Raw genomic sequence first — 24,071 nt, forward strand, 5'->3', positions numbered from 1 at the left:
AGTTTTTTATCGTTATTTTTTTCAACTACAATGAAGTAAAATACCCAGTGAATCAACCTGATGTACATTTATATACAATATATTCAGAGGATGAATACTCGAGTCAATTGTTTATATCGTTGTTTGTGTATTTCTCAACATTGTATAGACTAATACGGCGCTTTTAAGTAAAATACATGTTTATATGGTGGTTAACAATTATACAACTGTTTGTTGAACATAGCTTTCGTTGCTAAATATAACTGACGTTGATTCCAGCCATACGCCTTGAGCTTTCAGTTTTTTTTACCAATAGCATTCCTCTGTGGGCGGGACTTAGTACCGCCTCGGGGCCTCAGCCTCTTGTCAATCCCAAACGGATTGTTTGTTGTCAAAATGGAGTTCTTACTTGGAAATCCGTACGGCACTCCCGTGGGCCAATGTATAGGTACGTTATCCTTGAAGTTATTCATTGTAGATGTATACATAGTGTCAGCGTGGATAAACATGTGGCTGTTTTACTACGAGGAATTACGTTACGAAAATAGCGAGCTAGCAAGCATCATCGCAGCAAACGTCAGCTACTTGGAATGAAGAGCTAATGTTAGCCCACCTAACTTAGTCCTCTTTTATAAGTGTATACAACTGAATATGTTGAGACAATACAGTGCAATTCTGAAGGAAAATACGAGTAAATGGCATGGGCAGTGTTAGTGTCATGTCTCAAAGGGGCTTGCAGAGCCTTAGCCAAGTCGAAGCTCAATATTTCCTTAAATCCTTTGAAGCATTGATTGCTGTGGTCAGCCTGGTTGGTTTTAGTTTTAAACCTCGAAGCGTTACGCTGAAGTGCTTGTTCGTCCTGCAGATGATGAGAGAGACTTGTGGCCTACCACATCCCTCTGGTGTGGTTGCATTTATCTTTGCATCTTGCTTGTTGTTTGCAAAACTCAGATAAATAATCTCTGACCCAGAAAAGTTGTCACCAAGGTTTTATAATGAGACAGAAAAGCACACATGATGATACCAGCTTTTTTTGTGAGATCTATTGGGGGAAATATTAGGTGTAGATTGGGTGCAGCAATGTACTTTTCTTGTGCTCCTTGTCAATTTAATTTAAATCTTGTGAGCCTCAGTAAAGATCAAGTATTCCCTCTAGATTGCCTGGATATCATCCACACTAGCACACTGTAATAGCAACAGCATTCATGATCTGTTTCCTTTTCTATAGAAAACTCCCACCTTAAGTTCTGTTACATAATTCCATACCTTGGATTGACTCCTAATAGCATTAACCCTCTTTATTTGTAAACAGTTTTGAATTAATTTCGTATTCCAGTATTTACACAGTTGTGCAAATAATCTTTAATATTTATAGCAGCATTTCCTGTTTTATTGACTTTCATTTGTTATTTTGATTTGTGTTTACCCATAAGTGAAAGAAGCAGCTGCCACATAAGCGATACAAAATGTCTCTTGAGTTCTGTCCTTTAATCATTTATTTTCTCATGTTTCTATAAGACATTTTCAGTTCCTAGCGACCGAAAGTAGCTTCTTTGTGCACTGAATAGAAGCAGTTTGGAGGAAGGAAGGTTTTAGGAGTTAGAGGGGCCTTTGAACTGTTGCCCACCACCCACCGGTCAGCTGCTTTGTGCCATGTCATCCAAGATGGCCCCAACTGTGACCCTCCTCTCAGGCATTTCGCTCGACAGAGGTCCTTCTAGGTCATGCTGTGGGCTGTAGCAGCACATCTTAAATGTCCCCATCTCACAGAGACGGCTGTATCTCCAGTCTCATCTCTCCGGTCGAGCTGCTGCTGGAGCTGTACCGCCTGCTGTCTGTTCGGCTGGTACTGTAAACCACAGCTGACACAGGATCAGCTTACCTGAAACAATTAGAGAAAATCAATAGAACAGATGCTGAGGGAGGCATTGGAAGGAACTTAGTGTAAGTGACTGAGAAGATGAAGGGGTTAGAGGTGGTGAATTATTATTTTTTCTCTTTCTCATGCTGCAGAATGAGAAAGATTTTTCTCCACTGCTGTACATCTATTTCCTAAAGATAAACCTTATAATCAGATGATACTAGCACATTCTCAATGAGTGGTATTTGTAATGCACTAATTCATTCACAGACTGCTCCAGTCATGAATGGATGGATGAAAGTACATTTAAGTGAACCGCCCCTGTTTTCAAAACCTTAGTTGGCATGTGTCCACAGACTATTTTCCTTTCAGAATATCATGCAAGATTTAAAATTCTGAATTTAAGAAGTTCTTCCACTATTTGACTATTTAGAAAATCTGAATAATATTTTGTATGCCAAAGAGCTTGGTACATAAACAGAATCTGAAGCTATTTTGGCTATCTTAAGCTTCTCTAGAGTCTTTAAAGGACAGAAACCTGCAGAGATGGGGCCAGAGAGGGGCAGAGATTCATGGCTTTGTTGGCAGCGGATGGCACAGCCAGCCACTGCTAAAGCCATGTGATGGACTGGCTTCACTGGTGTGTCCATTCCCCGTACTGGGGCGACTGACATAACCCCATGAATGAATGCTCTGAGTGGGCATTCACTTCATTAGCAAGGCTCTGATTGTTCAGAGGCGTTCTAGCTCATTACACATGAAGAGATCAGATTTGTTACTCTCCTCTGCACCTCCTGTTCTGCCCTGTCTTGACCTGAAAATCCACCTGAGAAGATTATATGGGATGTCCTAATGGCAGAAGCTTGTTAATTACTCCAATCTTATACATTATGTTCAGTCTAACACAGAAACACACAGCAGTATATGCTGCTCATCCTGAACTGTATTGTCTCTATGTCTTCAGATTTGTAGGTGAGAGTAAAGATTTATCCTCTCAGAAAAGGATGCCTGTCCCTCAGTGCTGGCTCAGTGTGTGACGAGTTGATTAGAGAGGGGAGATAGGGCATGAATAAGTCATGGCTGTCAGACTTGTCCAATGTTGAGCCTCCCAAAAGGAAGGCAGCCTGGCCCAGTGAGAGGCTGCTGGCCCGGGCATGACAGCCGGCTCGGGGCCCCTGGGCTTCAGGGAGAGGGGCTCCTCCTGTCCAAACTCAAGAATCGTCTAATGAGAATCTATTGACTGTCAGTCAGAGGAACTTGGTCACAGGCTCACTTCGGTAGAAAAGCTTTTTTCCTGTTCCACTGTGAAATTCACCCCAGATGACTGCGATCCTGAAAGATCTCAGCTTTCACTGACATGATGGATGGATTTGGGCGACGAGAGAGGAAGGAAGAGACGGAGCGAGGAACGCAGCGATGAATGCAGTGCTCGTTCATCACTGTAGCTTCTCACAGTCTGGAGCACATTATATCCTGGCTGTAGACACAATGCTTTTAAACGGTAGGGTGGTGTTTGAAAGCAACAGGGCTCAGGGGCTTCTGTTTTTCAGCGTTTATACCAGGTATGACTGAGTACATATACAGTAGCTGTATCACACCCAACACCAGCTTCTCTTTCCTCTGAAATAGTCTAGGTTCGTTTAGTTAAAGGTGGGGTAGGTAAGTTTGAGAAACCGGCTCGAGATACACTTTTTGTTATATTCCATGGAATGCTCTTAACATCCCGATAGCAATGAATATCTTAAGTGCTTTGACAAAAAATCCATAAAGAAATGTCATCTGTGGAAGCCGTAGTACTGTAAAAAGCACGACCAATCATTTTAGCCGGCCCGGCTAAAATAACTGGATGGCCTACCTGCCTGTCAGCCTTCCATCTGTGCACAAACTTATCTCGTGCCCTCATTGGTCATGTGCGCGTTCGTGTGTGTTGGAGGAGGGGCTCTATAAGGAAGTGGCAGATTTTCTCCGGTTGTGTATTTTCAAATTCTAGCGATCTCGAGCCGGTTTCTCAAACTTACCTACCCCACCTTTAATTTACTATGCAGTTTGAGGCATGGGAGCAACAGGTGGTGGATGTGTTTTTAAATGTCTTATGGGTTTCTCTGAGATAACATTCATGTGAAAACTAAAATAGTTGTATTTGTCTGATTTATCTGAGCCCCACGATCCTTACCCAATATGTTATCCAAACCCTTATGACAGATTCATTTCCAATAAAGGTTATTAATGAATTATACTGTACACACCTTTAAAAGAAAAAACAACTACATAGTAAGCAAGCATGGTCCTCACAGTCCTGAGTAATTAAATGTTAAAATAAAAAACACCATTCCCTGGAATTATATTTGAAATGTAAGTTAATAATTGATTGTTTTAGTTGTATAGTTATAATATACTTTTACAGAGAAGTACACATGGTTCAAAGCCAAGTTTATAGGGGCTTTAAAGTGTAGAAACCAAATGTCTGGCTGAATATAACTCATTAGACAGAAAAGTACGTCACCCCATGCTGATTTGCTTACACAACAGTTTTACTTCCAATGTTATGTAAACCATGGGTTACTTTAATTACTGTGCATTGACTTTAGCACAGACGACCCATAATGCAGTTTCATCAGGCAGACAAACAGAGAACCTGGAAATAAAACGTAGTACTAGCCACGATTATTAATAAGTATTACAAAGACAAAACTAAAACAATCTACTGACAGTTGCATCTCTCCACTGAATGGTATCGTCTACATTTAAACTTGCATTATTTTGGTTTGTAAACAATGTTGTTCTTTTTAAAAAGCCCCCAGCTTCCTGTCTCACATGCAAATGACTTCTTCGTATGTGAACTACAGCATAGCGAAGACTATAATGAAGTGAAGTCAGGGCTCCTCATTTAATATAAGGGGCACTGGTACTCAAACACAAATGTAGAGGCACAGACAAAAATGAATGAGCACAGTTTATTTTTGAAATAAATAATTGTTTAAATATTTTCTTTTGTGTTTCCTGCAGAGAGGGCCACAGATGGAGGCCTCCAGAACGAGGACTGGACCGTCAACATGGAGATCTGCGACATCATAAACGAGACGGACGAGGGGTGAGCTGTTGCACTGTCTAGATGTTATCATTGTTGGGTTATAATATGCTTTATCAACGTTATGTAGGACGAAAACGTCTGCTTCCTGAATTGGTCAGTTGTCACACTGGCTCACTGAGTGATTCAAACAATTAATACAGTGACTGCTGTGCTTCACCAGCCGGCACCGTACCACAGAAAGTCTTTGTTTTCTGTACGTGTCACTGACTGAAATAAGAAATGAATGAAATTCGGTTGTCAGTCTCCTGCCTTATGATGGTGAATACAGTCAAGACTAAATGTAGTAACATGTGTATTTTTAGTACAATTTTTAGGAAATGATGTCAGTTTTCATACATAAATCTGCATCTGCATCACTCATTTAAAATCAGACAATATCAGGTTTTGCATTGCAGCCTATTATTGTCATCTTAAAGGTGGGGTAGGTAAGTTTGAGAAACCGGCTCGAGATACACTTTTTGTTATATTCCATGGAATGCTCTTAACATCCCGATAGCAATGAATATCTTAAGTGCTTTGACAAAAAATCCATAAAAAAAATGTCATCTGTGGAAGCTGTAGTACTGTAAAAAGTACGACCAATCATTTTAGCCGGCCCGGCTAAAATAACTGGATGGCCTACCTGCCTGTCAGCCTTCCATCTGTGCACAAACTTATCTCGTGCCCTCATTGGTCATGTGCGCGTTTGTGTGTGTTGGAGGAGGGGCTCTATAAGGAAGTGGCAGATTTTCTCCGGTTGTGTATTTTCAAATTCTAGCGATCTCGAGCCGGTTTCTCAAACTTACCTACCTCACCTTTAAATGTTAATAAATCACATAGTTGTTTGCCTATTTATTCACTTTCTTCCACCTCACCATTTAATTCACTTCTGGTTGTATTCTCTAGAGATAATGCTTTTATTTCAGCTACAGTTAGGCATTTTAATCAGTAGAGTAAATACATTTTAAGCAGAAAGCAATCCCATCCAACATATCCAAGTTTTCTCGTCTCTAATAATTGTAAAAATCCATCTTTTTCATTATTCCCTCAGCACTTTCTCTTTTGTCTTTTTATCCCTGCTTCTCACATTCTTCATGCCTACACACAACTCATTGTCGCACGTCCACACACACATCCACACAGAGTTTGATTTACAGAACACAGAACGTCTTGTCTTCAAGATGTTTCTGCGAGTTAGACATTGTCTGGTTAGCAGATTTAGCCTCGATGTTTGGGAAATTCCGCAACTGAAAATTCCTTACTTGGTGAGCATAATGTTGTCTTAACACATGCGACCGGGTGCTGAAACAAAATATAACAAAACAGATGCTGCATCCAAAGCCGAAAAGAACAAACACAAGGCGACTGTACTGATTCAGATACACATTTATAGTGCTGTTTAAGGGAGCTAAATATCAGATGTGTGCGCACGTTCTCCACCCATTTCGATCTTTTTCAGCTCCAACGCTCAACGAAGAGCCACATGTAGCTCATAAAAGAGTCCATAAAAGCTTGACTGCAGTTTGAGGCAGAGAGCCAACCTGAAGTATTCATGTTATGACAGCTTTGATCTGGCCTTGGGAGAGAATAGATAGTCAATCAGAAAGAAAAGAGGGACACAGATGGCGTGACAGCACTTCTCTATCTTAGTCAAACAGATACGCTGACAGACTGACATGGCATCTGTTATTGTGGCACAGAAAATAATTTATTCCAACAAAGCCAAAGATGTTATGCCTACTCTCAGCTGGGGTGCTTCATCCAGCTGTGTCTTCTCTGCTGTTTCCCTCCAGGCCAAAAGACGCCATGCGGGCATTAAAGAAGAGACTTGGTGGCAACAAGAACTACAGAGAAGTGATGCTGGCGCTGACGGTGAGAACCTTTTACTTTGACATTGTGTTCATTGTAAAACTGGCATCCAATTCACCTGCTTTAGAAATGGAATGGCTTTGAACCTTGCAACATTTCCTGAGGTTTTTATTCTGAGGAAGTCGTGACCAAAGTTGCTTTTCACTGTGTAGGCCGCATAAAAGGATTGTTCCCTGCATAAAACGTAACCTTTCCACAGATTGTGTTCTTTCTTGGTCATTTTATTTGACTGTTTCTCCTCCTCGGCCGAAGTTATGTTTATATTGCACATCTTTTATTTTGTTTATAGCAGCCATGCCTTTTAAACCGTGTTCACATATTTGATAGTTCATCTAGTTAAAATTCTCTCTGTGCGGCAAAAGCAACGTGACTTAGAAGTCTTTCTGTTTTCATCAGAACAAATGTTCCTGTTTTCCGTTTCCTTTGCCCGGCTTCTGTCTGTGTTTAATCCGTCTCCCTCTCTGCAGGCTTTGGAGACCTGTGTGAAGAACTGTGGTCACAGGTTTCATGTGCAGGTGGCCACCAGAGATTTCATCGAGGGTGTGTTGGTCAAAGTCATATCCCCCAAAAACAATCCTCCAACCATCGTACAAGACAAAGTGCTGGCGCTCATACAGGTATTAAGGCTTTCTTGGTTACTGCCGTTTCAACATTATTATTTTCTAGTAAAAAGGTACAAAACAATTGCACACAGGTTTCTGGTTATACTCCCTATGGCTCCATTCACAAATGTGGTGATGCAGGACATTTTGAAATCATGTTATTATAGTGTGATGGTAGATTAGTGGTTGAAGCCAAGTGGCTGCCGCATGTTCCTCTTTCCAGATGTTGTACCGCAGACCGCAGCCTCCTGTCTTGTTACTAGAGGCCACCTCGGCCGGCAGGTGGTGTTCTCCGCCTCGCTGCTCTGTCCTCTGATTATTTATAGGGATTTATGAAGGACACCCCACTTTAGACACCATTTTCTGTTCTGTGGTCTATTGTCCACATCAGAGAGTGTTTCTTTCTTAAACATTAATTATTCTTTTTTACGGAGGTTAGGCAAAAGGTATTATGATGGGTTTAAATGTAATGTTAAAATAATTAAATTAATTCGTCTGCAATATATATATTTTTTTTAAATGACCTGTTTAGCTTCCTACACTAAGCTGCTTATAATACAGCATTTAATTTCTAAAGAGTTTTTTTTCATAAAAGCAAATATCTATACAAAACATTTGTTTCCCTTACTATTTAAATAGTGTATTTTAATGCAAATGACCACTATCAATGATGAGAACAAAGTAAAAGGACTATTTTTATTTTTTGGGTTGTTTATACTGACCTTGTGTTTGTGTCAGTCCTGGGCTGATGCCTTCAGGAGCAGCCCTGATCTCACTGGTGTGGTCCACATTTACGAAGAGCTGAAGAGGAAAGGCATTGAGTTCCCGATGGCGGACCTGGATGCGTTGTCTCCCATCCACACACCGCAGAGAGTGAGAAAGAAACACACACAGCACAAACACATCTGTATATTCACAAAGCAATATCTTATGGGGTATTTTCTTTCTTCCTCCAGGGAACCCCAGAGGTGGACCCAGCCATGATCAAGTACCTCGCCCCGGTCTCTCCTGCCGCTGTGACCCCTAAACCTTCCCCCATCCCGTCTCCTGCCCCCCCCCACACACACCTCCCACGTGCCGGGCCCAATCACAGCGACCCCTGACCAGGTGAGGCGCTTCGAGAAATGAAAATGTATCTTTTTGCAACACTTGTTGCTCGTATTGTGAAATGTGATTTATATAAATAGCCCTTTTCAAAGTCTTGTCATTTAAAGGAGCTTTATTGAATTGAGAAGGATAAAGATTAAAGCAGACTACATGAGTTTATCTGAATAACACTCCTTTGACAGCTTTGAGAACATATGCAGCACTGCTGATCCTGAACAATCCTTGAAAGTGTGAATGACCTTTGACCTTCTGTGCTCTCAGATCGCCCGGCTGCGCAGTGAGCTGGACGTAGTGAGAGGAAACACCAAAGTCATGTCGGAGATGCTCACTGAGATGGTGCCTGGGCAGGAAGACGCCTCAGACCTAGAACTGCTTCAGGTTAGAAGCAAATGAATATATTATGAGGGTTTATTTTGACCAATGATGTGCCTGACGAGACTAAAAAGCGGAATAAATCTGACTTAATGTGTTTTAATGCTTAATGTGGATTTTAAGAGGGTGTGGTTTCAAAGCTTTTAAGAGCATGAAAGCGAATCTGAATCAGAAGACTGTTTAGAGCAGGGCTCTCCAACACGTCGATCGCGAGCTACCGGTAGCTCGCGGGCAGCTTTTCAGTAGCTCGCCGCTCGATTATTGATTATAGCGTAGTAAGGTTGCTTATTGATTTTTCGGCCGCGGCTGGACAATAACGTTTTTTTATTTTAGAATTTTTTCTGTCACACGAATATCAAATGGTCGGTGACGCAGAGATCAAGGAACAGACGTGACAGCAGCACAGCGACAACACACACGGCACAGTCTGCTTTCTCCACCAACACCAGTCCAGAACCAACAGTCGAATGACCCGCTCTGAATCAGGCCCTGTCGCTGCGCGTCAGAGACACACAGGGAGGGATTTGTGTTTTTTGAAAAACACTCGTTATCGTCATGTCAGGTTTTTGGTGGATTTAATCAAGTCTTGGATTGCAGAGTATGAATGTCCTCTAGCTATTTTCAGTTGATAAATACTTGTGTAAAGTTTGTGAAGGCAGACTCCGTTCCTCCAAACCCCGCCCCCTCCCTGAAAATAATGAGTGACAGGCTGATAGTGACCCGATAGAAACTTTATTATTCACTTAATCACTGATTGAGATATAATGAAGCTAACTTAATCTCATACATTCATGGGATGTATGTAACAGTAAGACAGAGAATGTAAGTGTGCACCCACATGCACTATTTTTGTTTTTATAATGCTATTGTAAATACTCCTGTTGTCTGCTGTGTTCAGACTTAAGTCATGTGTGTGATGCCACATTCAGGACATTCAGTGTCTTTTTTTAACAGAAGACCGTAGCTAGAAGCTGCAGCTAGACTGCAGAAGTATTAGTTTTTTGTTTTTGAGGATGGAACCATTTTCACACACAGATATAGGGAGGCTAGACCTATACAATTAATTTATTATGGTTTATAATTTAATGTCAAGACGAAGAAGAAGAAGAAAAAGATGGCTGAACAACTGTTCAGTGTCAATCCTGTGGAGATCTCCAAAATAATGTTCAGCTTAAGTCTCAGCAAAAACTCAGAACATTTCTGGAGCCTTGTAGACCCAGAAAACTATAAGAACATTCACCAAGCAGCACTGAAAATGTCTGCTTTATTTGGTTCTGTTCTACATACCTTTGTGAAGCAGCTTTTTCTGACATGAATGAAATCTAAATACAGAACAAGACCGACTGATGAACATTTAAATGACTCTATTAGAGTGAACCTAAGTGGGGTCCAGCATACACCTCTATGGTGGACTGCATGCAGTGCCATTCATCTCACTAACAAAAGAGTGAAATGCTTGTAAGGTGGTGATTAAGGACACTTATGTGAATGTTCAGTGATGTACTTATTATGTGGGCCATAATAATATGTGAGAAATCTTCGTTTTCTTGGACCTTATTTTTGATAAGCTTTAGGTATTGCAATTTCACACGTGTACAAAAGTATAGCTTAATTCAACTGATGAGGGCTATGTGAATAAATGTAAGCGATGTGATGCAAGTAGCTCTTGGCCACTTTCATTTTTTGAAAGTAGCTCTCAGATGAAGAAAGGTTGGAGACCCCTGGTTTAGAGGAAGGAAATCTGATATTTATGATTTTGTTTTTTTATATGAAAGGGTCTGTTGGGACATCATACTACTCTAAATCAGAATGTAAAGTAATATAGGCTCATGCAAATATTTGATTATGAGTTCCCGCACACTCCTAAAGATGTTAAAAGTAAAAAGCTTTCCGACATGGCTCTCCAGCTGTAAAGTGTTGTAATTGTTTGAAGCCACCAGGGGGAGTAGTGTGTCTAATTTTCAGAGGAATTGCTCAACTCACACACAATTTATTTATATCGAGCTGTTGTAAAATCCCTGGAATTGGCAATTAACCAGTGGTAATGCAACTCATGCAGAGTTTAATCTCCTGAAGCCAAATCCACTCAGGTATTTGAGTCAGCTGCAAGGACCTGTATTGTATTGTTAAAGGTGGGGTAGGTAATTCACTTCAGAAACACTTTTTGTTATATTCCATGGAATGCTCTTAACATCCCGATAGCAATGAATACATTAAATGCTTTGACAATAAATACATAAAAAAATGTCATCTGTGGAAGCCGTAGTACTGTAAAAAGCACGACCAATTATTTTCACCGACCCGGCTAAAATAACTGGATGGCCTACCTGCCTGTCAGCCTTCCATCTGTGCACAAACTTATCTCGTGCCCTCATTGGTCATGTGCGCGTCCGTGTGTGTTGGAGGAGCGGCTCTGTAAGGAAGTCTGAAGGAAGGGGCAGATTTTTTTCGGCTGCATACTTTCAAATTCTAGCGCACTCGAGCTGGTTTCTCCATTCTTACCTACCCTACCTTTAAGTGTTCCTTACTAATACAATCGCACACTCTTTACACAGTAGAGAAACAAATGTCTGACTTGCTCAATAATAGCTGCTTTGTAAAAAAAACAGACAAAATGAGATCTATTTTTCAGTTAACCTTCACGGATTAAGACTGCTGTATAATATCATATCAATCAATCAACAACTTTATTAATCCCGCAAGGGGCAATTGGTTATGAGCAGCTTATGTCATGTACACAGGCAGGAACATACAGGAAGAAAGCACACAGATACACCCGGGAGCCTGGATGTGGATCATTCCAATTGACACCATAAATAGTTCATAGCATCACAATAAATAAGTAAATAAATAATCAAATGTGTCTTTAGAGCAGGTAGAGCATATCTACGCCCTGATGGCAACAGATGAAATTCATCTGCAAGAACATGACCTGGAGAGGCCAGAATGCTCTCTGCTTTCCGCAGAATCTGCTGGTTACAAAAGGAGTTTAAGTCTCTCTGTTTCACTCCGATGACCTTAGAGCAGGTTTTAACTGTGTTGTTCAGCCATATGTGTCTGACAAAATCAGACTTGTTATGGTTCTCCGTACTATTTTGATTTTCTTTCTATTCATTGATTTATCAATACATATTTTTCTATTGATGTTTCAATCTGTGTAGGAGCTGAACCGAACCTGCAGGGCGATGCAGCAGAGAGTCGTCGAGCTGATTTCACGCGTCTCTAACGAAGAAGTGACTGAGGAGCTGCTACATGTCAACGACGACCTGAACAACATTTTCCTCCGATATGAGCGGTACGATCAATCAAACACTCAGTCAGACTTACGTTCTATGTCAGAACAAGGGCGGACATGTCATGCTTGGATTTGTTAGGGTGTCGGGAACAGAACTATGTTTATATTATCTCTGTTTTCAGTTGAATTGTAACCTCTCCAACAGATGTTTTTTGCAATGTGTAACATCTTGGTCCAATATGTTTAGTTGATGAATAATGGATGGTCGTTGGTCCTCTATCGATGGTTTTAAAGAGGTGTGATTATCCCAAAGCTTACCAGTGAAAACAAAAAATTCTGAGAAAATACATTTGACATTTTTCAAGCTCAAACATTCCTTTAAAAACATTCTGCAGCTTCAAACTGTTAAAATGTGTCTTTCATGAGGTGAAGATAAAAGATGTTTGAGCGGTTGAACTTCACACAGCTCGTGGTAAAACATTGAAAGATGTGTGTGTTGCTCACAGGTACGAGAGGTACAGGTCGGGCAGAGCGGCACAGAACAACGGGGTGAGTACCATCAAAGAGAAGAAAGGATTTACTGTTCCCTCATGGATCACTGTTTTGTGTTTGCTTGTTGCATGTTTTCAGAAAAATTCACATCTCTTTGAATTCATCTGCATTTGCATCACCTGTGGTAGTTTTTCTAACGTTAAATATGCTTTGAGGGATGGTTCAAACTGATTTACCATTTGAGTATTTGAATTTATTATTACTTTTTCTAAAAGCTTACACAACACTTTAGTGCAGTATTAATATTTAATCCCAGTGCATCGCTTTTTTTGCTTTATCAAACCTGGAAGAGCCGAGCAAAAGAAGTGTCAATCTGCAGTTTAGAGCGCGTATTCTCCAGGATCAGTGATTCACCAGAGGGTCGGGGCGTCTCTCGCCTCCCCCCACATAGTGTTTGTGTTTGCCTGCTGCTGATGTCTCTGTGCTCTGTCTGTTTGTGGTGTGGCCAGCTGATGGAGGCAAGTACGATGCCAGCACCAGGTTCAATCCCAGCCAGTGTGCTGGAATGAATGTTAACATGTCTGCTGGACTGCATGGAGCTAATGTTTAGACCAGTGTTTCTCGAACTTTCTTCAATAATGTAACCACTTCTAAAATATTTTTTAGTACCCAGACCAATGGAAAACATTTTCTGGATTTTCATGCAATATCACTATGGAATTGTAGTCCTATTGAACTCTTTCTTTTTGATAAGTTCCATTTACAATTAAAGGTAGGGTAGGTAAGAATGGAGAAACCAGCTCGAGTACGCTAGAATTTGAAAGTACACAACCGAAAAAAATCTGCCCCTTCCTTCAAACTTCCTTACAGAGCCCCTCCTCCAACACACACCGAGGCAGATTAATTGGTCGTGCTTTTTACAGCGCCACGGTTTCCACAGATGAAATATTTGTATGTATTAATTGTCAAAGCATTTCATGTATTCATTGCTATCGGGATGTTAAGAGCATTCCATGGAATATAACAAAAAGTGTTTCTGAAGTGAATTACCTACCCTACCTTTAAGGGAGAAATATGAGTTTCTTTTTCTCTGTTTGATGTCAACGGGTGAATCAATTTTCTGTCCATCATTCATTATCAAAACTGGATTCCAGGTTGCATTAAAAATAGGAATGTAAAATGTGGTTTATCAAACTTATATAAACATTTTTATTTAACTAATTAAAGTATATTTATTTATTTATTTAAGGAACTTGCTGATATTTTCTTCGTGAACTTCTAAACACTCACGTACCCCTGCGTTACTCCAAAGTAGCCCAAGGGGATCAAATACCCTTTTTTGAGAAACACTGGCATAGAGCAAACAGTAGCTCCGTGTGAAGCCAGACTCTATACGTCCTTCCCTTTTCGCCCTGTGTATTCAACCCTCAGTATTGTATCAGTGCATAGCCCTCAATCCACACCCACTGACCCTCAGTGTTGTCTCAATTTGTGTAAATAGTAAATCCTGTAGGATGTCAGTAGTCTCTGTCTACAAAGGGTAATCGCAATGTAATCTAATTTCCTCAAAAAACTATATATAAATACATACAATAATATGTTTAATCTGTATATTGACATTGTTTATATCCATTCACAATTATTGATGGCCATTTCTCGTCTCCCTTCCACGCCCTGTTTCAGATGTTGAATGAAGCCACGGAGGACAACCTGATCGACTTGGGCCCGGGGTCCCCGGCTGTGGTCACACCCAGGATCATCAGCTCCAGCCCAACACACCGCATCGCAGGGGCCACTGCCTCCCCAGCCCGTAACCCACCTACAGCCTCGCTAACATCTGCAGTAGCGAGTATCGGTTAGTATCATGTTTGTTTTCCTGTGTGGAAAAAAAGAGAATGTGTTACAGCATAAAACATTTTTTTTTGCCACTGATGTTGACATTTGGAGGCATAAACATACACAACCACAATTATTTTCTTTGTCCAACTATCATACGCGTACACACTCTCTCACCACAGTTGTAACATCGCTCCTCCCTAGTCTCTGCAGACTTGGCATTGGAAAAGCAGCCGAGTGTAAAAAAGGCTAATAATCTGGCTGCTAATGGGAAATGAGCCCGGCCACATAACTCACGCTCTTCCCTAGAAAGTCTCTGCATGCTATAGTACTCTGGTTAAAGCTTGGATATATTGCTCCTGAATCTTATTTCAAAACCCTCTAACTCTGCGTTCTCCTTCTTCCCCCCCCCTCTGCTCTCCTCTCTCACTGTCCCTCTCCAGATGTGTCTTCAGACAGCGGGAGCCGACCCCCCTCTTCTCTACCGGGCCACAACAAGGATGACTTCGACATGTTCGCCCAGACCAGGACCAGCTCTCTGGCTGATCAGCGCAAAAAGTAGGCCTCCATTTTATTTAGTTTCTGGGGCAGCTTAGATCCTCTCATGTTATTATTCAGGGTTTTATTTATTTTTTAATTAAAGGGATATTCATAACCACTTTTTAATATTTAAAATAAAATCCACCCATGGGTACTTTTTTGTTCTCTGATGTTCAATGTGCTGAAGTTTAAACATCTTATCTGCCCACTGTCTCTTAACCTGCTCTGACTACATTGACTTATTGAATTTGCCAAATTAGTTTCGAAAACCTCCAGGGTACGGATGTTTATCGCTATAAAAACCTGTTATTTCTTGCTTCAAATTGAACACACAGGTGGAGCAAATTGAAGCGCTAAATTAAGGGCAAGAGAGACAAGTTTCCCAGTTGATAAGAATGCCAAAAAGTGGGCTTGTCTCAACCATACTGCATTGGCTTATTGTCAATTTAGACTACTTTTTCTCCTCAAACTGGGTCGTTCTGCCCCTTTTCTCCAGTCCTGGATTTAGTTTGAGTTACTTAAGGTTGTTTTGGGTTATTGGGGGCTAAGGTGTTATCCCTGCTGACCAAATCTCTCCCCTCCGTCTTTCTGCACTGTACGTCCTAATAAGGGCAATATGGCAACAAATATTATAAGTATTTTCTTTTTTTACTACCTACCTATCTTAACTACGCTGTTAATGTTTTGGCACACAGTGTAAAGTACGAGGACCCTCAGGCTCTGGGCGGCCTTGCCTCAGCTCTGGATGTGAGACAGCAGAATGCAGGGGGGGTGAGTACGCTGATGCACGTAGTTTATTACAGCTTTCACCCATGGGTGTTGTTTACATGGCTGATGGTGAGCCTTTCCCGATCCACTCTGTCCTCGGCCCTCGGTCACTCCCTGCATGTGATGGTCTGTGATACTGTGTGTTCTGCAGTGACATTCGTCCTGTGTGCAGTGATACTCAAACTTTGATCAAACAAAAGGGCGTACGTTTGTGTACTTGGTTATTACTTCAAATAAATACATTACAATGTGCAATTGTTAAGCATTCCTATATGTAAATATAAGTGAGTGACTGAAAATATTATTTAAATATGACTTCTAGCGTTAATTATCTCGTGACTGAATACACCATACTTTTGATTTCTGTAGTCTTTCTTCCTGTCCGAGCACACACTGCAATATATTTGTTATCGCCATGAAAACAGACGACTCTGAAATATGAACTGCAATACACTCACACAGACACAAACAAGCGCACACACACAGTGGGGATTGCGCATTCCTCTTTTAGTTACTTTAGTTACTTTACATTGAGCTTTTTCTTGAGGGAGTTCAAAGTCTTGTTTCCCCTTTTTTATTTTCCTCATTTTCATCTTTATGGAATGATCCTTTCCTCGTCCTTTTTTTACGTTCTCCTCTCCTTCTCTGCCACTTTGAAATGAAAGCTGTCTCTTGCACATGTGACCTCTCCTCTGTCTCTCTCTGCACTGTGAGCTCTGCTGTGGTGGGGTTTGCTACCTTTCTTCTCTTGTGTAAGGTGTTGTTCTGTTGTTGATTCAGCTGAGGGTAGAAGGGGATGATAACCCAGCAGATCAGGAGCTGCCCATAGACACCTGGCTTATTACCCAAGGAATGGTGAGGACTCCATCCTCAGTGTGTCCTCCTTCCCCCCCCCTCGTGTCATCCATCACCCCTGCTCCATAACCCTCATGAGCTGCTCTTATTTCTAGCCTCATCTCACTGCTCTGTCCTGGAATGCTCATACAAGCCATACCAGAAAAGATATCCTCCTAAGAACCTCTATGACAAGTTCAGATGGTTACTGTAGTGTTTTTCTATGGTAGGGCAAATATAGGAATCAGAATAAGAAATCCTTTATTTGTCCCTTGACATTTACATGATTACAACAGCAGATAAAGTGAGAAAAGAATGACACAATAAGTAAAAAATGAAAAACAAAACAGTATGACGATTAATAATCACCACCTGTTTGGAGAAATAGACAGAACTACTGTGGACGGTGGCAGCAGAAAACGTATTATGGCCACCTAAAAATAATCAATATCAGTTTACGTGTTCACTTTTAAGAATATTTGTTCAGCTTTACCCTGCCATCTATTTGTGACTAGGAACTAAAGCCATACTCAATGCTCTGTTCAAATCCACCAGACTCCTTTTAATAAAAACAACAATTTTACCTCGCAGGAAATATTCCAAATTTAGCAGACACTTAAAAACAGACCATATTCAAGTGGCTAACATGTGTTTTTCCTGCCGTCTCCCTATACAGAAGTACATTGCTTAACTTTCCTGTCTGATTCTCCAAACTGGAAGCGTGATGATGTCATCTATACTGAATGTAAAACCCCATTTCAAACAATCTGAACTATCCCTTTAAGACAGGGGTGTCAAACTCAAGGCCCGGGGGCCAAATCCGGCCCGCGACTTCATTTTCTGTGGCCCCGCAAGAGCTTGCAAATAATATAATACGTTTTATTATACGGTCACATGCCACTTTACAGAATCACGTTGCCCATGAACTACATGTCCCACAATGCATCTCCTTTTGTGACATGCGCACTGAAGAGACTTGCAGTTATTTGCCCTCGACTTCTGCTTTCAGACGTAGTTAATTACGAAGTTATTACCCTATCTGATAATAATCCAATGCAGAGGCAATAATGTAATATAATACATTATTTTATATATTTATATATGTATATTTATATAGTTACAGCCGGCCCTTTGTGTGCAACCATAACGCTAATGTGGCCCACGATGAAATTGAGTTTGACACCCCTGCTTTAAGAGATTAACGATTTGTCCTTTAGTGCTGATTATGATTCACTGTTTGCATTAGGGAGCTACTTATTTCACATCTGTTGTATTAGTTGAATATGGCTATTGCAGGCATTGTTGTAAATCAATCAACAGGCTTTTTCTATTTCGACATTTTGCACGATTTTGGACTCTATTGACATCAAACACTACACCCATAATTGATGCTTCGTACTTTAATGCCGCCCCTCTATGGTTTGGTTAATGAGCCTGATGGGTCACCAGGAACTGTCATCATCTAGATTCATCTCTTAACACTCACATACTAAAACAGCAGGGAAGTACAGATACTACCGCTACACAGCAAGTTGAATCCTTACAATCCCAAAACAGTTAGCCAAGGGATGTGTCTTGCTGTGTTTTGAGGGTATTTGTCAGTTGTCTTCTAACTGTCTCTGGATTCTAGATAATACACTAGATATAGCTAACAAGAACCTCACACGTCTCATCTTAACCATAAATACATGAAGTAACTAACAAGTGAATCACTAGTTGTAACACTGTAACAATGGAGTAGCTGTTATGACTGTATATTTGCCTAAAAAAAGATTACACTTTGAACTTCTAGCAGTGTCATTTTTGTGATTTTCACACACTTTTCTACAGCTTTTAATCCCCCTGCATGTATTTTTATTTATGATTTCTCATGGATGACTTTCACTGCCCCACTGCCTTGGCTTTTTATTCTCAAACGCTCCTTCATTGCGTGAACTCTGTCTCAAGAGGAAACCCCACCTGTGTTTTTGTAGTCTTTCACTGGGTCAAAGGAAAGCAGTTTTTTCTTTTATTCCACTTTGATATCAGGTCGATGTCACATGTGGACTTTGACTTCAACTCATAGGCAGTGAAAGGATGTGGAAGACTTTTGAGTATTGTGTGAACAAAAAGCATACAAGTAGCTTTCCCAAATGTGTGTTGCTCCTCATTGATGGACTTTTTCTCAAGCCACTTTTAAAATGTCCTATTTTTTCAAGCACACCACGCATCACACTTTTCCAGCAGTCTTTATTCACTGTGATCATTTGGTGCACACCCACACCATACACCCTGACATGGCTTCATCACATCATCACAGTTACTTCATTGTGTGTGTGTGTGTGTGTGTGTGTGTGTGTGTGTGTGTGTGTGTGTGTGTGTGTGTGTGTGTGTGTGTGTGTGTGTGTGTGTGTGTGTGTGTGTGTGTGTGTGTGTGTGTGTGTGTGTGTGTGTGTGTGTGTGTGTGTGTGTGTGTGTGTGTGTGTGTGTGTGTGTGTGTGTGTGTGTGTGTGTGTGTGTGTGTGTGTGTGTGTGTGTGTGTGTGTGTGTGTGTGTGTGTGTGTCACGTGTGTGTCACGTGTGTGCGTGTGTGTCACGTGTGTGTCACGTGTGTGTGTGTGTGTGTCACGTGTGTGTGTGTGTGTCACGTGTGTGTGTGTGTGTGTCACATGTGTGTGTGTGTCACGTGTGTGTGTGTGTGTGTCACATGTGTGTGTGTCACATGTGTGTGTGTGTGTGTGTCACATATGTGTGTGTCACATATGTGTGTGTCACATGTGTGTGTCACATATGTGTGTGCCACATATGTGTGTGCCGTGGGATTACCCTGCCTCTCGACAGTCCCTGTGCTTTAAGCTTTTCCCAATCAATCTCTTAATCACGTTCAAGTGATTCGCTAATTAACTAATGATGTGGAATAATTAACACTGCTGTGTGACATCAGTCGGCAGCTGTTAAGCCATGTCAGCATCATGAAACTAATGAGAGCAAAACACAACCTGGAAACTCCTGTTCTCAGTGAAGACAGCTGAGTGGCAGGTTTGTTGCTCATGGTGAAACAATGAGAGCACAGACTTGAGAGGGGCTGAGTGTGTCTTTTCAGCTATTTCTTTTTATCTCATTTTGATTTTGATCATATTCTTCCTTTGGTGATTCCAATTGTTATTTTTGTGTGTTTGTGTGTTCCAATTTTCTTTTTGGGTGTCTTTCTGTTGTGTGGCTTTGGTGCTGCCCGTTGGTTTGTCCATGGCTTTGCTCCATAGATCCCAGTACCGCAGTCCTCTGTCATGGATGACATAGAGGAGTGGCTCTGTGCTGACGTGGTGAGATTTCTTTAAGTTGATTTATACGTTTCCCCTTCTTTTTCCTCTCTCTTCTGTTCTCGGTTTTGTTTTTCTCGGAGAGCACATTTCATCCCCCAATCTCACATCACTGTCTACATTTGACTTTAGTTTCCTTTCACTTGGCATCCTTTCATTCACTGTAATCTAATGTACTTTAACCAATGATGAATAACAGTTTAGCGTGAGGTTGACTGCTAACATAGTGCTAACAATAGTCAAGTTAAAAAGGCTGCTATGAGCTTTGTAAACGTGCATGTGGAGGTTTTGGAGTTGGGTTTAAGGAGGCTACTGGTTGTCGTTGCCTGAGTGGAAGTGTGGAAGAATGCATGATTGACGGACCCTTCATAAGCGACTTTGTATGGATTTGTGTGAACTTGCATTTGACTTGTATGTTACTTCTTGTGTATCAGAGAGCCTGCTGTGTTGCTGACTGAACACAAAGGTTTATCACTGTCTCCTAAAACAAAGAAAACTCCATTCATAAAACCAAAATGTGCACATTATCTAATGGTGTTTTTCTCTTCTCACTAGAAAGGGGATGCTGCTGAGGAAGGGGTGACCAGTGAAGGTATAGAATCACAATTGCCTATATTCAATGAACTCCTACATGTGTGAAATTGTGTTAATTTCCCCTTTTTTATGAATCTGTTTCTTTCAGAATTTGACAAGTTCCTGGAGGACCGAGCAATAGCTTCGGACTCCCTGCCGTCTCCCCCGGGAGCTCACCCTTCTCACCCTGCTCGTGCCGCTGATGGCTCCCACAAGAAGGCCGAGCGGACGGAGGACGCCCTCTTTGCCTTGTAGACTGTTCTCAGAGACCCTGGATCTCTCTCCAGTGGCATCTAAAGGTCTTCGTCCGAAATGATCCCTCCGAAACAGTCCCTCCTGTCCCATTTCATCGCTAGCTGGCAGTGGTGTAGCAAGCTATCTCCAGCTCCTTGTCATTCTCTTGCCACGGTGTTGCTCTAACATGCAGAGATGTTTACTGTGCACAACTGTTATGCGCTTTACTATATATGGATGTATTAATCTGTTACTGTGGGATGTATTACTCGCGGCCCTGCATCTCATTTGTAACACTCCACCAAAGGAAGACAACCTAACTGGTCAGATGTGGTTTTTAAATGTGGTATATTACTGCGAAATGAATGGAAAGGTTCACAGTAGGTCCATGAATTGAGTCAGTATGGAAGCATACAATTGGGATTATATTATGTTGCTTCACTACATTCAGCTAATTGCTAATGTATGCATTTATTGTTTTAAAGATGTGTTCTATGACGTACTACTAGCGCTGTGGTTATGGTTGATCCAGGCATTTTCTTTTCTCTGCAAATACTCCAGTTAGAGCTTTCGTAACGCTTTTAATACTGGATGTGTGGACAGCAACATGTGGTAATATTAACTGAAGCAGTATGGACAAAAAATGTATGTAAGCAGGCTGATCTTAACAAGGGATATAATAGCTAAACTATATATATATAGCTACTCTTGATGTGTATGCCAGCATTCCTCTAACCAAAGGGAATACAAAACTAAAAATCTAAAAAGCACCAGTTAGGATTCTCTTATTTATGTAATTTAAATGGCTATGGGGATGGAACGTGCCCATTAAGTATTTCCTATCAAGCTACGATAAATTAGTTGGCTGCTTTTGAACGATTACAACATTTTTTTTAGCCATTCCAAAGAATAGTAAGGCTTTAATGAACAACTAGCTCTGAAATGAACCTGTAGAACAGTAATCATGTTCATGTGTTATAGAGGTCAAGGGATCACGAACAGTTATTTCCCCTACAATATTAATGTCTGCACTTTGAAGCAAAAACTGTATTTTGTCCTTTTGTGTTTACGAGATGGTTACTATTTTTCTATGCGATGGTAAAAGGTCTTAAGATTGACTTCGTCTTGCACATAACTTTTGTATCTGTAATCGTAGCGCTGTTCACACAGAAGTGGATTGATAGAGGGTTCAATTAATGATTACAAAAACGTATAAGAATAGTAATAATGAGCTATAGCTGGACAGAATATGGCATCTAAATTAGCAGCATAGCTTAGTGGTGGCGCCATAATCAACTCACGTACAAAATGTATAGCTTACAATATTGCACTATTGTAAAGTGTGTATCCGTATAGAAAGAGCTTAATTTACCCTAAACTATGTAATCTATATACCTCATAATATAGCAATTTTAGTTATAACACATGTATTGGCTTATGGATCGTATCCAGAAGGCAGAGAGGTTTATGTGTCATTTCATCCCCTGATTGTATTTTTTGTAGTTCATGTAAAAACATGTTTAGGTCCTTTATCATGTATTTATTTGTGGTTGAGGCTGAAGAAGGCAGCAAACAAACACAATACTTTCTTTGATTTGTGCAAAGGCAAACTTATTCTTGGTTTATTTTCATTCAGCATTATTCATCGGCTCCTGTTGTATCTGCTGCCAAGCATGTCTGATTTCAGCAAAGTATCTCTGACAGGAGTTTGTCTGTGTTGAACTTAAGATCACACTTTGATGCAAAAAGCAATCCTGTTGTCATTCCAATTTTTGCTGAGGTTCTGGTTTATTTTACTGATGCACTGCACTTGAAAACTTGAACGATTTTATTCCTTTTGTCCATTAAAGACCAAAAGCTTTCTTTAAAAAGGGCATCCCACATTTTTAGAAGCTTAATTCCTACATCAACATTACTTGTCAGTATAAAGGGAAACATTCCTGATTTCTTATACGTTGTTAACATAATTGCAATGGTGACATTGTAAAATTCTCTGTCTGCATAACCATTATGTTAAATATTGACATGTATTTTAGTTGAGTAAGATTAATGATTTATGAGCTTTAACTTTTTGTTTAATGCATGTGGTTATACAGGTTTAATATGGTTGCCAGGTAACTGAGATAATAGCGTTAAATTTACAATCAACCATTGTGTCCACTTTAAAACAACCTTCTACAATTACAGGCTGAACAAAGTAGTATTAAAAATGTAACATGAGATCCTTTAAAAGGGAACTTGAGTATTTTTCAGTTTGTGTGTTTAGTATCTCTTGATCTGTAACGGATTGTTTTGTGTAACTTGCTTTTATGAAGCTTGAGTCCTGATTGCAACATGTATTCCTCTGATTTTTGGCTATCTCAAAATGGTTACTGAATGTCTTTTAATACTGATGAAGCCGATCAATCAGCTGATGTTTGTGGACATGGAAGAGAGGCTAGTTTTGTTTCCATGCCAGTGTGGCTGTGCTGTCTGCTGCCATTACTAACGGTCAGATTTGGTTTGACCTAATGCACGTATGTAACTGCCCAATAAAACACTAGCAATGTGTGACCGCTACCTCACAACTGTTTGTGGTTATTTTACAGTAAAAGGTTGCATTTCAAGCATCTTCTCCTTTTCCTACTTCTTCACATGCTGATGCAACCCAACTGTAATCTTGCACTGTACTGACCATTCATTGTCACATGAGCCTCCCCACCATCCCCCCCCCCCACTCCCACATGTTGGTTCATGTACATAAGATCCACTCTGTTCAAATAGAAGAGCAATAACTTACTTTTGCCTACCCTGTTTACATTAATGGTTTGTTACAATTCTCATTAGATTGACTGAAAATGACAGAAAGACAAAACTAAAAATGAATTGTAATTTTACACAAAAGTCCCCCTATATCATATTTCTAGTGTTTTGCCTTCATTTTTATATTTGTTAGTCACCTAACTTTCTAATTAAAAAAATATATATATTCAGTCTATTACACACACCTTTCAAAACAATCTCAAATGAACTCCTACTGTTATTACGTCTTGTTTCTCATTTGTTCAAATGTTTGTTTTGGTAAACATGTAAATTCCTTTCATTTCGCATTGACTGAAGTGTCTCGATCCAGTCTGGAAGCAACTTCATATTGAATTGTTACGTTCATTTGCAAGCACACAAAATCTCTAAATGTTGGAGCATGTGAGTTATTTAATAATATCTTGGTGGTTGATATTAATCATCTCTTTAAAACTCTTACATCTCTGTACTATAGCATACAAATTGGATTAGTAATGGCTTTGTATATATTTCACCAAACATATACACTATGAATGGACTTCTAGCAAAGTGGCAGATTTCCCAAATCAAGTGAATAAGACATGCTCCTTTACACAAACACACCCCATCAACAACAATA

At 40.4% G+C, this 24,071-nt stretch overlaps 1 protein-coding gene across 1 annotated transcript; it reads left to right on the top strand.

The window, feature by feature from the left end:
* Positions 1-334: 334 nt before the first annotated feature.
* Positions 335-23,238, top strand: LOC117492820 (TOM1-like protein 2). Its single transcript, XM_034143216.1, is given in 17 exon segments — positions 335-427; positions 4,847-4,931; positions 6,704-6,782; positions 7,247-7,396; positions 8,120-8,254; positions 8,338-8,435; positions 8,437-8,488; positions 8,750-8,866; positions 12,022-12,155; positions 12,602-12,644; positions 14,271-14,442; positions 14,867-14,981; positions 15,659-15,734; positions 16,512-16,586; positions 19,808-19,867; positions 20,420-20,456; positions 20,547-23,238. Coding segments are annotated over 17 exon segments (1,626 nt in total). The 5' UTR covers positions 335-375; the 3' UTR covers positions 20,693-23,238.
* The last annotated feature ends 833 nt before the right edge of the window (positions 23,239-24,071 follow it).

This window comes from Trematomus bernacchii, unplaced genomic scaffold (assembly GCF_902827165.1).
Source record: "Trematomus bernacchii unplaced genomic scaffold, fTreBer1.1, whole genome shotgun sequence".
In the NCBI taxonomy this organism is placed as follows: Eukaryota; Metazoa; Chordata; class Actinopteri; order Perciformes; family Nototheniidae; genus Trematomus; species Trematomus bernacchii.